We start from the raw sequence: 14,388 nt of genomic DNA on the forward strand, positions 1-14,388 counted from the left end.
CTCAGCCTCCTGAGTAGCTGGGATGACAGGCGGGAGCCACCAGGGCTCAGCAGATTTTTAAATTTTTTTTGTGGGTGGGGAAGGAAAAGGAATGGAGAGAAAAAGTCACAAAGGAAGCTTTCTTAGTTTTATTCTTATTTGTGGAGAAACCTGTGTCACCTGGCTTGTGGTGATTGGTGTCCAAACAGCCGAAAAGTTTGGTGACAATATCCCCCCAACTGGTGAAATAATGGGTAAGGTTCAGGTCACTCTTGGTTTACAGATTGAATTTTCCACAGTATTCAGGCATTTGACAGAAAAATCCAAGGAGGAGGAGTCTAGATGATAAAATAGGAATTCACATAAATCCTAATTTTGCTTTTCTTCTCCTGTATTTTTATATTGAAGAGCGGAGAAACATAGAGCTATTAGGTATGGGCAGTTCTAGGCTTTGGGACATTTTACGTGATGAAAATTTAGCGTTCCTAAGGTATTACCTTCTTCACGCTATTTTTATTTTACCTGTCCATTCTCTTCCCGTATTCCCCCCTCTCCTCCCCATTTACAAATACATGAAACCATATCATCAGGTGGCTTTATTTCCAATAGCTACTTCAGGACAAGTTCAGGGCAAAAATAAAAATGTCATCTTCTAGATAAGGAATCTATGCAGCCATGAATATGGACAGCTCTTGGGGAGATTAGACTACATGCTCCCTGAACAGCAGAAACAGCAACAACGAAAATCATAGATTTCATTTCCATGAGAGTTCAGATGAACAAATAACCCCCATTTCCATCCCTTCACTGATTTCTGACGGTCAAGTTCCACCCACAGGGAGATACCCAGAGATTTGCTGACATGAACTATAAGTGAAGCCATAGTTGTATAGCCCTTGAGGATTTCATTTGGTATTGACGTATTTGTTTTGATGTCATCATGGTGTCCGCTCTCGTTGCTGGCTTTCTGGTTTTATTCCACTCTCCTTATTCTGTCATTCTCTGGCAGGGTGGAAGACTGGGCTGGGAGGAACGGAGAGTCTATGGTTTGGTCACTGGTTTGCTCATAGATGGAGCATAGAAGAGAAAGTATCACAAGAAGAGAGATTTGGATGAGAGCCATTGGAGTAGTGGACTTTCTCCATCCTCCTTTGCAGATGTGGTCTGCAACCTTCCTTTATGCTTCTTGCCTCCATTGCTCATGTCTCTCTTTAAACAGGTATCTTGGAAGGACAAATAACTTCTCCCCCCAAAATGGAACTAGGGCTAAGTTGAATAAAAATGAGAGATACTCGTGACGTAGATGGAGGATATTTACACAATCCAAACCTGTTGTTTTAAGTTCTTAGTTTCAGTAGGGGTTTATACAGACAATAATCCCAGGCTTACATTCTGTCATTCTAGGGTAAATGTGGTCAAATGTACAAAAAAATATATATATAACATGCATTTTGCCTATTGGATGAAACATTTGGAATAGAAAACTTGGTTTTTATATATTTGTATAAATAAATATTTATATATTTAGGAGTTTTGGTGTTTTTTTAATGTGGGGGCACTATGATTTTTTTCAGAATATGAAAATATATATACATATATATATATATGTTAGTTTTTGTTGTTATTGGTTGTGGGGCTTCAACTCAAGGCCTGGACACTGTCCCTAAGCTCTTTCACTCAAGGCTGGTGCTCTACCACTTGAACCACAGCGCCACTTCCGGTTTTCTGGTGGTTCATTGGAGATCAGAGTCTCAAAGACTTTTCTGCTGGCTTTGAACCGTGATCCTCAGATCTCAGCCTCCTGAGTAGCTGGGGTGATTACAGGTGTGTGCCACCAGTGCCCGGCTTGTTTATTACTTTTCTTGAGACATTAACTACCTCTCCAGGAGCGTGATTGCAGTTCTTTTCCCTTAATTAACCTTTGCCAACAAATGTGACTTATTGACAAGCTGCTATCAATGCCAAGTTTCATTGTCAGTAAGAAAACAAATGGCTTCTCAGAAACAGTTGACAAAAAAGAGAGGGGAGGGGGAGTTATATAAACACTTCATCATGTATACACAAAGCACACACAAAGACACACACGTGTATGCACATGCACGCATGCGCACACACACACATTACAGTGTAATTAGCATTTATTTCCTGATTTAATCTCTATCAATAAACTCTTCGAGGTTTTTTTGTATATTTTGCTCCCTACTTTGCAGCATGCATTCATCTTTTAAAAAACATTTAGGAGATTCTTTGAAATATGACTACTGTGATAACACACTTTACATTCTGGATTACCATGTATAGGTCTATATAGACACATATATATTGTATATAATTTATATGATATCGTATATCATATATTATTATATTCTATATATAATGTCTAAGACATTATTTACCACTGAGTTAAATCAATTGTTTGTCTTGAAGATAGACACACACAGTCACTGATGAATGCAATTAGAGAGAGGTCATTGAAAATTTAAACCATTTAGCACTCTGGCATTTCCTGTCAGAATGAGCTATCTTTTCCACTTGGACATTTTTTTTTTGGAAATAGGTACAGTGAGAGTCGACAAGCTCTAAATCCTATAAGCACAGAGCAACCATTTCAATAAATAAAGACATCCGTCCGAAGGGACGTCCTAAGATAAATCGAGACCAGGCCTTGAACTCCTCTATTTTAAAGTCATGAGCTAAGTAGAAAAGCCACCGTTGGTTGTCTCCCGATGTTTGCTGTCAGCTACACTCTGGGGCGATGTGGTAACTATGAACTCCAGCCAGAGCAGTGGGAGGCCGTGGAATCTGATTCCAGAAAGAAAAAAACAATCTTAAAATATCTCACAATCACATGCACTAAGCTGAGATCCATCGGCAGGTCTTCCTCTGACCTATGATACCAAAAGTCCATTTCTGTGTATCATTCATGGGAAGCAGAGGTAATGTGTTTAGAACTTGAGAGAGAAAAAAATAATTAAAAAAAAAAAAAAACACAAGATGGAAACCATCTTTCAGTTTCAATCACAAAATTGGGACTCCCGGAGCGTTTCCATACTTGTCTAGAAGATTCTTGAATGTCATCTCTATTGTAGAGAAAGGTGATTCTTGGATATGCGTACAAGAAAGGGGGACTGCAAATGATTTGCACACACACACACACACACACACTCACATACCCCCAAAAATACAAAACCAGTTAAAGAACCAGCTAATCTTATTTAAGGAGATATACGGGCTGTCGTGGTCTTTTTAGAGAAGTAAAATGCTGTTTCCCAGAATACAGTCAAACTCTGGGTATATATAATTAAAGTATACAGTCAAACTCTGGGTATATATAATTAAAGTATCAATCTGTCACACTAAACTTGATCGATGCAGGAGGAACACGCCTGACAAAAACTCTCTGCTGTTTGCGTGAGGACTAAGAAATAGCTTTCAATATCTAAGAAGTGGTGTAAAGACCCCTGTAACCAGAAAACCCAGATGTTACAAACTGTAAAGCCATGAAACTACAGTCTTATAATTGATGGCACAAAGAATTTCAGAGTATCGTGTGTGTGTGTGTGTGTGTGTGTGTGTGTGTGTGTGTGTGTGTGTGTGTGTGTGTGTGTGTGTGTGTGTGTGTGTGTGTGGCAGTTCTGGGCCTTAAACTCAGGGCCTGGATGCGGACTGAACTTCTGTGTTCAAGGCTGGCGCTGTACCACTTGAGCCACAGCTCCATGTTTGACTTTTGGTGGTTCATTTGGGGCTGGCTTTGGCCCACGATCCTCAGCCCTCAGCCGCCTGAGAAGCCAGGATGACCGGTGTGAGCCTGCACTATTAGTTTTCATTTCATGGCGGAGCCATGATCACTTTTTTAGATGTCTTCGTGTGTTCATTGCTGCTTCAGTGTTCACAAGTGCAAACAGAGGAAGGTATGCATGACAATCGTGGGAGCATGTAGCAGAAAGCTCTGGTAGATTTAGTGTCAGACTCAAAGGCTTATTCAAAGCTGGGCACTGGTGGCTCACACCTGTCATCTTAGCTACTACTCAGGAGGCTGAGATCTGAGGATCACGGTTCAAAGCCAGCCTGGGCAGGAAAGTCCATCAGACTCTTATCTCCAATGAACCACCCGAAAGCTGGAAGTGGAGCTGTGGCTCAAGGGGTAGAGCATTGACCTGGAGTGAAAGAGCTCAGGGACAGTACTCAGGCCCTGAGTTCAAATCCTAGAATCAGCATGTGCATGCGCGTGCACACACACACACACACAATCTATAGCAGCCTGTCAAAGCCTGAATAACAAAAGAATTCTGCCTTAATGGCTGTGCTATTCACACTTATCCCAATTATCCCCACATTATCATATTTACATGCCTATTAACGACAAAACGCCGATGTACTAATAAAAAGATGAACACTAAATTAAAAATGATAATATGACTCCCGCCCATGGTTTTTTTTTCTTTAAATATATTTAGTAACTGAGCAAATACCTCTGGTAAAGATCACTTTTGCCTTTAATTATACCCTAATAAGTAGTGATTTTGATGTGTAACTCCGTTTGGAAAATAAACGACTTAAATTGACCTACTTTAATTTGTATTCATTATCTCTAACCGCTATTACAAAACCTCTATTTGACGTATGCATTATTTGATCTTTCACAGCACATTCATTCCCAGTTAAAGAAAAGGCCCCAAGACATTTTCTTTCAGAATATTTCTTAAATATGCTGAAATCTTACTAGTTATTCGAAAAGTGGCAACACTTTCAAGTTCATTATGGGTATATTTTTCCCCCACAGCAAAAATCAATAATTCCACACCTATTAGTGCCTGTGTTTTTTCAAAACTCCATATCCAAGCAATTAGAATCTGTAGCTAGAAATTAATACATTTATATTCCTAATGTCGCTTTAATTATATACAAAAGGGAGAGAAACTGTCTTTTGGGGGTGCATTCTTGTTAGAGATAAAAAGAGATCTATTTTTTTTTGATGTTAAAGCTCCACCGAACTTCAGGTTTGGAAAAGTACAGGTGCTTTTTTTTTTTTTTTTCTGACACACTCCTGGCTGATTCTAATTTTTAGATCTTCATAATAGAAGACAACTAAAGAAACATTCATATTATTTTTCAAAGGGAAATGCCTGTTTTAGACAAATCGGGCTTGCTTATGTATTCTTATACCCAGTAATTGCTGACAAAGATGAGCCCACATGATGACATCTAATCCAGTCCAATTATTTGAACTCTAGTATAAGCCCTTTAACTTTGAATTAGATAACATATTTGGCTTGGGAAAAAAGAGTTCTTTGGCACTGACACATATTTTTATATCTTTCCGGGTAAGACAGACTCACACACTTTTGAACAGACTGGGATGGATTTACAGGCTACGATCTTAAAACGGATTTGTCTGACTCCTCCTCTCAAGAGTCCACGAGGCTCCATTTCCAATTAATCAGCAAAATACTGGACCAGAAATGTAACTCAAGTGGTAGAGCACCCAGCAAGAGCAAGAGGCTCTGAGTTCAAGACACACACACACAAACACACAATCAGGAGGGTAAAAACGAAACACTGGAAGTTGAACCACTGGAATCAGGTTTGAAAATTTCCCCCTCTCACACATCAGTGGAACTTGAACCCAGGTCTCCAGTTAGTCTAGAAGAGTCTTCTACCACAAGGACAGGGCTAAGAATACAGAATGTCTTTTTTTTTTCTAAAATATAATTTTAATTGTGAAAGTGATGTACAGAGGGGTTACAGTTACATAGGTCAGGTAATGAGTACATTTCTTCTTGAACAGTGTCACCTCTTCCTTCATTTTCTCCCATTTTTCCCCTCCTGACTCCCCTTTCCCCCCAAGTTGTATAGTTTATTTCCAACATGTGTCTAATGAGTATCACTGCTGAATTAGTCCCACTATTTTTTGCACTTCCCTTTCCCTTCCCCAAGTCAGATAAACTTACATACTAGACAAAAAGTACAAAACTCAAAAACAGCAACAAATAGGGACAAATAGAAAAGAAAATACCCCACAGAAAGGATAATTTAAAAAAAGATTCTCTGTGTTTCCATTTCTTGGAGTCATTTCGATAAGCATCATTTTATATGAGCATATACACATAGCTATTGAGCCCCTGAACCACCACAAACCATGTTCATTGTAGCATTGTTCACCATAGCTAAGATATGGAACCAGCCCAGATGCCCCTCAGTGAATGAAGGAGTCAAGAATAGGTGGTCAGGGCTGGGAAGATGGCTCAGTGGTAGAGCGCTTGCCTTGCATGCCTGAGGCCCTGGGTTCGATTCCTCAGCACCACATAAGCAAAAAGAAAAAAGCCGTAAGTGGTGCTGTGGCTCAAGTGGTAGAGCGCCAGCCTTGAGCTGAAGAGCTGAGGGACAGCGCCCAGGCCCAGAGTTCAGGCCCCACGACCGGACCCAAAAAATAATTTAAAAAAAAAAAAAAAGAATAGGTGGTCTACACACCCAATGGAATTCCATGCCTCCATCAGGAAGAATAACACCACCCCATTCATAAGGAAATGGAAAGACTTGGGAAAAAAAATTATAGTAAGTGAAGCCAGCCAGACCCAAAGGAACATAAGTTGCGTGGTTTCCTTCATTTGTAATAATTAGAATACGTCTATAAATCTACAAGTTAACTCATGGATAAGGAAAGACAAATAAATTACAGTTGGACATGATAAATTAAACAGGATTCTAAGCATTCACACAGTGAGACCAAAGAAGGATATTCTTTGGAGAGGTTGGCAAGGGCTCAATAGAATGTCTTTTATGGAATCAATGGCTGGTACGTGTGACAAAGCTAAAGGAATGAATCGTAGGGTTCAGGATATGTTTACAGGAAGTGAAAAGAGATAATAATAATAACAATAACAATAAATGAAAGCAGTGTCTAATAACCAAAATAGGAGCGATTGGATTTTTTTAGAAACTGAGGAAAGAAAAAGGAGTTATTCCATGTCATGTTGATCAAGGACTTTTTTAAGTTACTGACAGACATAGAACCACCCAGAAGACTTCAAGAATACTAGACAGAATGGATTACACAGAATGCATCCTACAAAGTCCATGTAGGCATCTTAACAATGAAACTGAAGGAAATGTAAGTCAGAGAGAATTTTTGAATGAAGCCAAGAAGAGAAACAAATTGCATTCCATCTGGGGGAAAAAAAAAACAGGAACTAGCATTGCTAGCACGAAACTATAAATGGAAAAGTTATGTTAAAAGAAGAATTAAAATGGAAACACATTCCACCAAAAAAAAAAGGTCCCATTACAGCCTGGGAAGACAGAAAATGAACCACAAACACAAATAGTAGAATAAAAACATGTTCTATGTGTAGGAGACATAAATCAAACAATATGTATGATCACTCTAAATATGAATGCCCTATGAAAAATAGTTTGGAGGATGGAGATACATCAGCAAGTGATGTATCTAGAAAAACTAGAAGAAGGGGTTAAAGGAAGATATAATATTCAGGCACTAATCAAAAGATGGCAAGAATAGCTATATTAATTTTAGACAGAACTGACTTTAAAATAAGAAAGATTATTAGGGATATAAGGAGTGCAATATGACAAGAAATGTGACAGCCTTCCAAAAAGAGAGACGGATTCTAAATGTATGTATTTAATGACAGCATGTCAGAATACATAAAGACAAGAGCAGATAGAACCGAGGGAAAGACAAATCCATTGTCATCGTTAAAGACTTTAAAACCATCCTCACCTAGTAATTAATAGACCAAGCAGGCAAAAAATTGAACTGAAAATACCATCAAGCAAAAGAAGAGGACTCCTATTTATAGAATATTCTAGCTCACAACAACAGGATGTACATTAGCCTCAAGCTAAGAGAGAGCATTTGCCAAGACAGGCAAACTTCAGAGACATGGAGTACACCTTATAAAATGATGTATTTCTTTTTTTTTTAAAGTTTGGGCTCAACAACAATCCCTCTCAAAAATAAATCCACAAAAAAATCAACAACCCAATTAATAAATGAGCTGCTGACTTAAAGAGAGACTTCTCAGAAGATGTCCCAGTGTGTATAAACAAATATATATATATATATATATATATATATTTAATCATTCAGTGTGTTTACTTGTAGATTTATAAGCTCATTCTAGTTACCATAAATGAGGAAAACCATGCAAACTATGTTTCTTTAGCTCTGGATTATTTAGTTATTACTTAATATAATTTTTTGCAAGTCTTTCCATTTCTTTATGAGTGGTAGAATATCATTCTTTCTGATGGAGGAGTATGAGTAGAATTCCATTGTATGTATGTACCAATTTTCTTGATCCATTCATCCACTGAGGGGCATCTGGCTGATTCCATATCTTGGCTCTGGTAATCAATTCTACAACAACGAACATGGTTGTAATGGTGGCTTTAGTCTGGCCTTGTTTGTGGTTATTTGGATAAATGCCCAGGAGTGGGATTGCTGGGTCATAGGGGAGCTCTATGTGTAGTCTTTTGAAGAACCTCCATACTGCTTTCCAGAGTGGTTGAACAAGTTTACACTCCCACCAACAGTGTATTAGCGTTCCCTTTTGGCCACATCCCCATGTTATTGTTAGTTTTCTTGATAATGGACACTCTAACTATGGTGAGGTGGAATCTCAATGATCAATGATACAGGTCTCTAGACGTTCACTCAGGCCAAAGGAGGCTATACATAGGCGGAGCTGACAAAGGCTCAATAGCTATGTGCAGATGGTCATATAAGATCATGTTTTATGAAATAGACTCTGAAGGAAGTGTGGGCAAGGCTCCATACAGAGTGTGCAGACCACTGTCTAGACAGATACCCAGTGTATTAACATCTTGATCTTGCACTTTGCAGACTTGTGAGAAATAAATACAGGTTGTTAATAAACAGTCTGTAGAGTTTTGCTGAAAAACAGATGCCCGTCTGATCTCCAAGGATCATGACAATGGGTCTCTTGGTTCTCACTGTGATAGAATCTATAACAGGTAACTATTGCTGAGTATCAACAAATAAGAAAGTAAATCAACAGGACAGCAGAGAAACAGAAGTGAAAATTAGTTGAGTGCCGGTGTCTCATGCCTGTCATCCCAGCTACCCAGGAGGCTGAGATCTGAAGATCATGGTTCAAAGCCAGCCTGGGCAGGAAAGTCCATGAGTCTCTGATCTCCAAGGAACCACCAGAAAACCAGAAGTGGTGCTGTGGCTGAAGTGGTAGAGCACCAGCCTTGAGTAAAAGAGTTCAGGGACAGTGCCCAGGCCCTGAGTACAATCTCCAGGACTGGCAATCAATCAATCAATCAATCAATTAATAAAAATATCAGGAAATATATCTCTTGATCCAACACACTCCCTTACAGATGGTTCAAAGGTCTCAGTAATGCACCCTGGCCTGAAGTATTTTAATTAAGGTGATAATGATTTACAAATACATGTAAGTATAGTCTCTAGAAATATGCGGAAAAAAAGGCAATATGTCTTGGGTGAACCATGTAAAATTTACAAGATTCTTTTGAACTAGAATTTCATGCCACACTAGCCCAGGCCAGTGCGTAAAGCACAATTCAGGCCATATGCAAAACCAAAGAGGTGTACATTCAGCCACCAGGAGGACTCTTGGTTGCTTGTGATCTTCCAAATAGAAATCCAAATAGAATGGTAATTCCATTATGAGCTGTGAGTAAAATTCCTCAGTGGAACAACATGTTCTTTGTTCTTTTTTTCTCTCTGAATCTTCTGTTTACTATATCTTTTAAAGTGATATATATATATATATATATATATATAATTAACAACCTTGATTTTTCTAATGATTAGAATTGGCCAAGGACCTAAGATTATCTGATTAGTTTCCTGTATCCATTTTTCTTCTTTATGATCTCTCTTCTTAGCTAACCTCCAAGACAACTGCATTTCCAGTATCTGTCTGTTAATCTTTTAGGTTTTCTCGAGATAATAGGTCTCATGGACTTTCCTTTCCTACCTGGGCTGGCCTTGAACCTTCCTCCTCCTCCTCCTCCTCCTCCTCCTCCTCCTCCTCCTCCTCCTCCTCCTCCTCCTCCTCCTCCTCCTCCTCCTCCTCCTCCCCCCTCCCCTCCCCCTCCTCCTCCTCCTCCCCCCTCCCCTCCCCCTCCTCCTCCTCCTTCCTGTTCATGAAATAGGAGCCTGTTTTTCATTCTCTTCCTTTGCAAATAAAACTTTCAATGACCCAAAAGGAGCTCAGAATGTGTTGTTACTTTCTCTTACAGTGTATACCATGATCTTCCTCTTTCACAGAAACCTTAAAAGATACCTTGAAAAATGGCAGGGCTGTTCGCGTTGAGGAAGAAAAGCAGGTTTTGCTTGATTTGGGTAACAGACGCCAAAGCTCTCTGAGAAACCAAACTTGTAATGCAGAACCTCATTTTCCCCCCTCCTTTTCTTCACTCATTCTCACAGTATTCTCCAGGATGCCATCTTTATCTGTGATCACAACGCTGTCAAACAGACACTGGTGATGGCTGACTCCAAAGCACGCATGCTGACCTGTGCAAGTTTGCACATTTTGAAAACATGGCGAAGGTCCACCAAGGAAAAGATGTGATAAACCATGAGAAGCTATCATTGGTTGTGGTTCCTTTCTAACTTTAAGCTTTAACCCTCCCTCCCTCCCTTCCTTCCTTCTTTCCTTCCTTCCTTCCTTCCTTCCTTCCTTCCTTCCTTCATTCATTCCTTCCTTCCTTCCGTCCTTCCTTCCTTCTCTCTCTATTCCTTCCCTCCCTTCCTCCCTCCCTTCTTTCCCTCCTTTCCTCCCTTCCCTCCCTCTCTCCCTTCTTCCTTCCTTCCCTCCCTCTGTCCCCCTTCCTCCCTCCTCCCTCCCTTCTTCATTCCTTCCCTCCTTCCCTTCCTTTCCTTCCTTCCCCTCCCTCTCTCCTTTCCTTCCTTCTTCCCTTCCTTCCTTCTTTCCTTCCTTTTCTGCCTCCCTTCCTCCTTTTCTTCTCTCTTCCCTCCCACCTTACCCCCTCCCTCTCTTCCTTCCTTCCTTCCTTCCATCCTTCCATCCTTCCTTCCTTTCTTCCTTCCTTCCCTTCCTCCCTCCCTTCTTCCTTTCTTACTTCCTTTCCTCCCTCCCTCCTTTCCTCCCTCCCTCCCTCCCTCCCTCCCTCCCTCCCTTCCTTCCTTCTTTCCTTCCTTCTTTCTTTCTCTTTCTTTTTCCTCCTTCCTTCCTTCCTTGCTTCCTTGCTTCCTTCCGTTCTTTTTCTCTTTCCTCCTTTCAAAATCTAGGTTACCTTAGCCAGGCCCACACATAGAAAAGTAGCATTAAAGCAATAAATAAATGATTCTCAATTTCCCAACTAACCAGCAACCATCGCGCAGTTGTCTAAAAATGAAATACGGTTTTTGCACCTGGAGTACATTTGTCATTTACCTGGAATCTGTCAGCCGACGACGCAGAGCAGGTGGCTGGCGTTTTATTATTTAAACGTGACGTTCTTGACTGCTATTTATACGTTGCCTGGTAGCCATCCTTCTAGATCTTTCTTCCTTTTTTTCTTTCCCTTTAAAAAAAAACTTGATTTTCCCAAAGCAAACATGACAAATATCTGATTTAAAAATTTAGAAAGTAAATAAAAGTAGTGTGTTTTAAAGTGCGGTCATTTTACTCCCAATCTAATTTCCACACTCACAAGTTGGAAAGGCGTGTTAAGGCCAGTCTGAAGGGAATCAGAGAAGTCACACACCCTGAGAAATCAACACAGCTCACACACGCGTGTAAACAGCTCCCCACACATCCCCTCTTCTCCTAGCCTGCTCCGAGAGAATCCGGCCACAGGATCGGCCCCTGGCTGAACTTCAACAGCTACGCCACACAGCTAGATACTGGTGCACAGATACGCACCATGATTAGAGTTACGTTCATGAGTTTTTGAGATAATTCTAGATCCACGTTACATTTGTAAGAAAAACTATAGAGAACTCTCCTCCCACTCCTGTTCTTTTATTCATTCATTTATTTTTGCTTTAGTTATTCTTTTTTGGATCAAGTCTTACACTGACTCAACTGGTCTAGAAACACGATCCTCCTACTCATACACCTCTAAGCAGCTGAGATTCCAGGCATGAGCCACCGCACCCTGGTGCGGGTATATGAAGGCAAGGTTCCATTCGATGTTTGTCCCCGGCCGGCTCCACCTCAACCACGATCCTCTCCACCTTCATCTCCCGAATAGCAAGGATTGCAAATATGAGCCACAGTACTTGGCTTTTTTATTATTAATTTGGGGGAACTTTTTCTACATCCTAGATATTAACCTTTTGTTTTTGGTTTTTGGGTTTTTGTTTTTTTTTCAAATGTGTGGTTCGAGACTCTTGTCTCAATCTGTTGCTATCTCGTGCAGAGCAGGAGTTTTAAATTTTAAAAGTTTCGTCGTGTTTTTAAATTTAAAAATGCTAAAGCTTTAAAGGTGTATAATTAGAATTGATAAGAGTGACATCCGCTTAGGGTGTTTTGATAGACATTCTGAGATGATAAAAGATCGTTCTATTTTTTCAAAGCACTTCAGTTAGGAAGGACATAGTCTTCTTTTATTTAATGTTTGGGGTTGCAAACTTCTTTGGCTCTCAATTTGGTATATGTATATGGCACTTAAAAAGAAAGCCAGGGGAATAAAACCCCCAAAAGCATTGTGGGGTTCATCTTGTCTAGACGCTTTCAATTCTTTCTTTTCTCCAACTTCACGGTCTTTTCTGTTTGTTTTAAGCATGTCTAAGCTTAAGCACATCTAAGCTGCTCAGGAGGCTGAGGTCTGAGGATCATGGTTCAAAGCCAGCCAAGGCAGGAAAGTCCATGAGACTCTGATCTCCAAGGAGCCACCAGAAAATCGGAAGTGGAGCTGTGGCTCAAGTGGTAGAGTGCCAGCCATGAGTGAAAGAGCTCAGGGACAGCGCCCAGACCACAGGTGAAACAGCATTAGCACTCCACATCCTGCCCACGTTTATCCTCATCACCTGTCTCTGACTCTCGCTTTGGTGATCTCTGTCTCCACACGCCTCACCTGAGCATTTATTTACTCGTTACCAAAAACCTCACCAGCCCCTGACTGCCTGATAAAGCAGAATGGAGCATGAATGTTGTTTCCTTCCTCTGGACGAGCCAGACCAGCAAGGTTCCTGGGACATGGGATAACTTCCCCGGGACATGGGATAACAACTTCTTGTCTTGTATAATACATAATATATAATGCTGTCCTGGACAGAAAATGTCACCCGAGCTGCAGGTAAACTTATAAATTACTTCTAAGTACAATTACTTATAAAAAAAAAACTTATAAATTACCTCATTCACTCCCCCAAATCTGGCAGAACTGTCTTTCATAGTAGCGAGTGGGAAAATGGATGTATGATGACAATGTTGCATATATATATATATATATATATATATATATATATACTATATATAATATAGTATATAGTATATATTATGTACATATATTATGTATTATATGTTATGTATATGTACATAATATATACAGAAATATAATATATGCATAATATATTACATATGCATATTATCATATATATAACAGGCATTAGATGATATATTGCATATTTTATGTATACATACATAATGTATAACACACTATATAATATATACATGATAATATACATAATATGTATTACATATACATAATATACTATCATATCATATATAGCATATATAACACATATATACATTATATATAATATATACTATACAGATATCCATATATTGTATATATGTATGTGCATATATATATAAAATTATAAGGCTAGTCAGATTCATATATATCCCTATATATACTCATGTATGTTCACATATATATTCATGTGCATATGAATTCATATGTATACTCATATATTCATATATCCATGTACATTCATATATATTCCAATATACCACATATTGCTATATACAATCCTATATATATGACTATGATACCTAGAATGTTGCCCTTCCAAAATGGTCATATCACTGCAATCATTAGTTAGTGCACATCATTTGACTGACTTCTTTCATTCAAGGTAACGTGCACTGCAGTTTCCTCCACGTCTTTAAATGGGTGCATAGCTCATCGTTTTATCGAACGCTGAGTGAGATTTGATTGAGTGTCCTACCATTCATTAGCTCATTCACTTACCGGAAGACGCCTAGGTTGCTCCCAATTTTGGTCATGACGAACAGCAACGCCTTCAAATCCATCTTGCTTGTTGCAAAGTTAAGCATAGATGACAATACTTTACAATACTGGACAGTTCGTGTAGATCCACGTTTCCATACACCGGGCAACGTTGGCTCACGCCTGTCATCCTAACTACTCAGGAGGCTGAGATCGGAGAACCAAGGTTCAAAGCCAGTCTGGGCAGATGACTGAAAGACTGCA

General features: G+C 39.5%; 1 protein-coding gene across 1 annotated transcript in view; it reads right to left on the bottom strand.

Moving 5' to 3' along the window:
* The window catches only part of LOC138820013 (basic salivary proline-rich protein 1-like), a 36,738-nt gene extending 22,558 nt beyond the window's left edge, over positions 1–14,180 (bottom strand). Inside the window, exons 1-2 of the mRNA XM_070011651.1 lie at positions 14,146–14,180; positions 160–218 (exon numbers count right to left, since the gene is read on the bottom strand). Of these exons, the coding sequence (XP_069867752.1) occupies positions 160–218; positions 14,146–14,180 (94 nt within the window). The remainder of the gene's footprint in view (positions 1–159; positions 219–14,145) is intronic.
* Positions 14,181–14,388: the final 208 nt, after the last annotated feature.

The sequence above is a fragment of the Dipodomys merriami genome, unplaced genomic scaffold, assembly GCF_024711535.1.
Source record: "Dipodomys merriami isolate MVZ:Mamm:240054 unplaced genomic scaffold, mDipMer1.0.p SCAF_84, whole genome shotgun sequence".
Lineage (NCBI taxonomy): Eukaryota > Metazoa > Chordata > Mammalia > Rodentia > Heteromyidae > Dipodomys > Dipodomys merriami.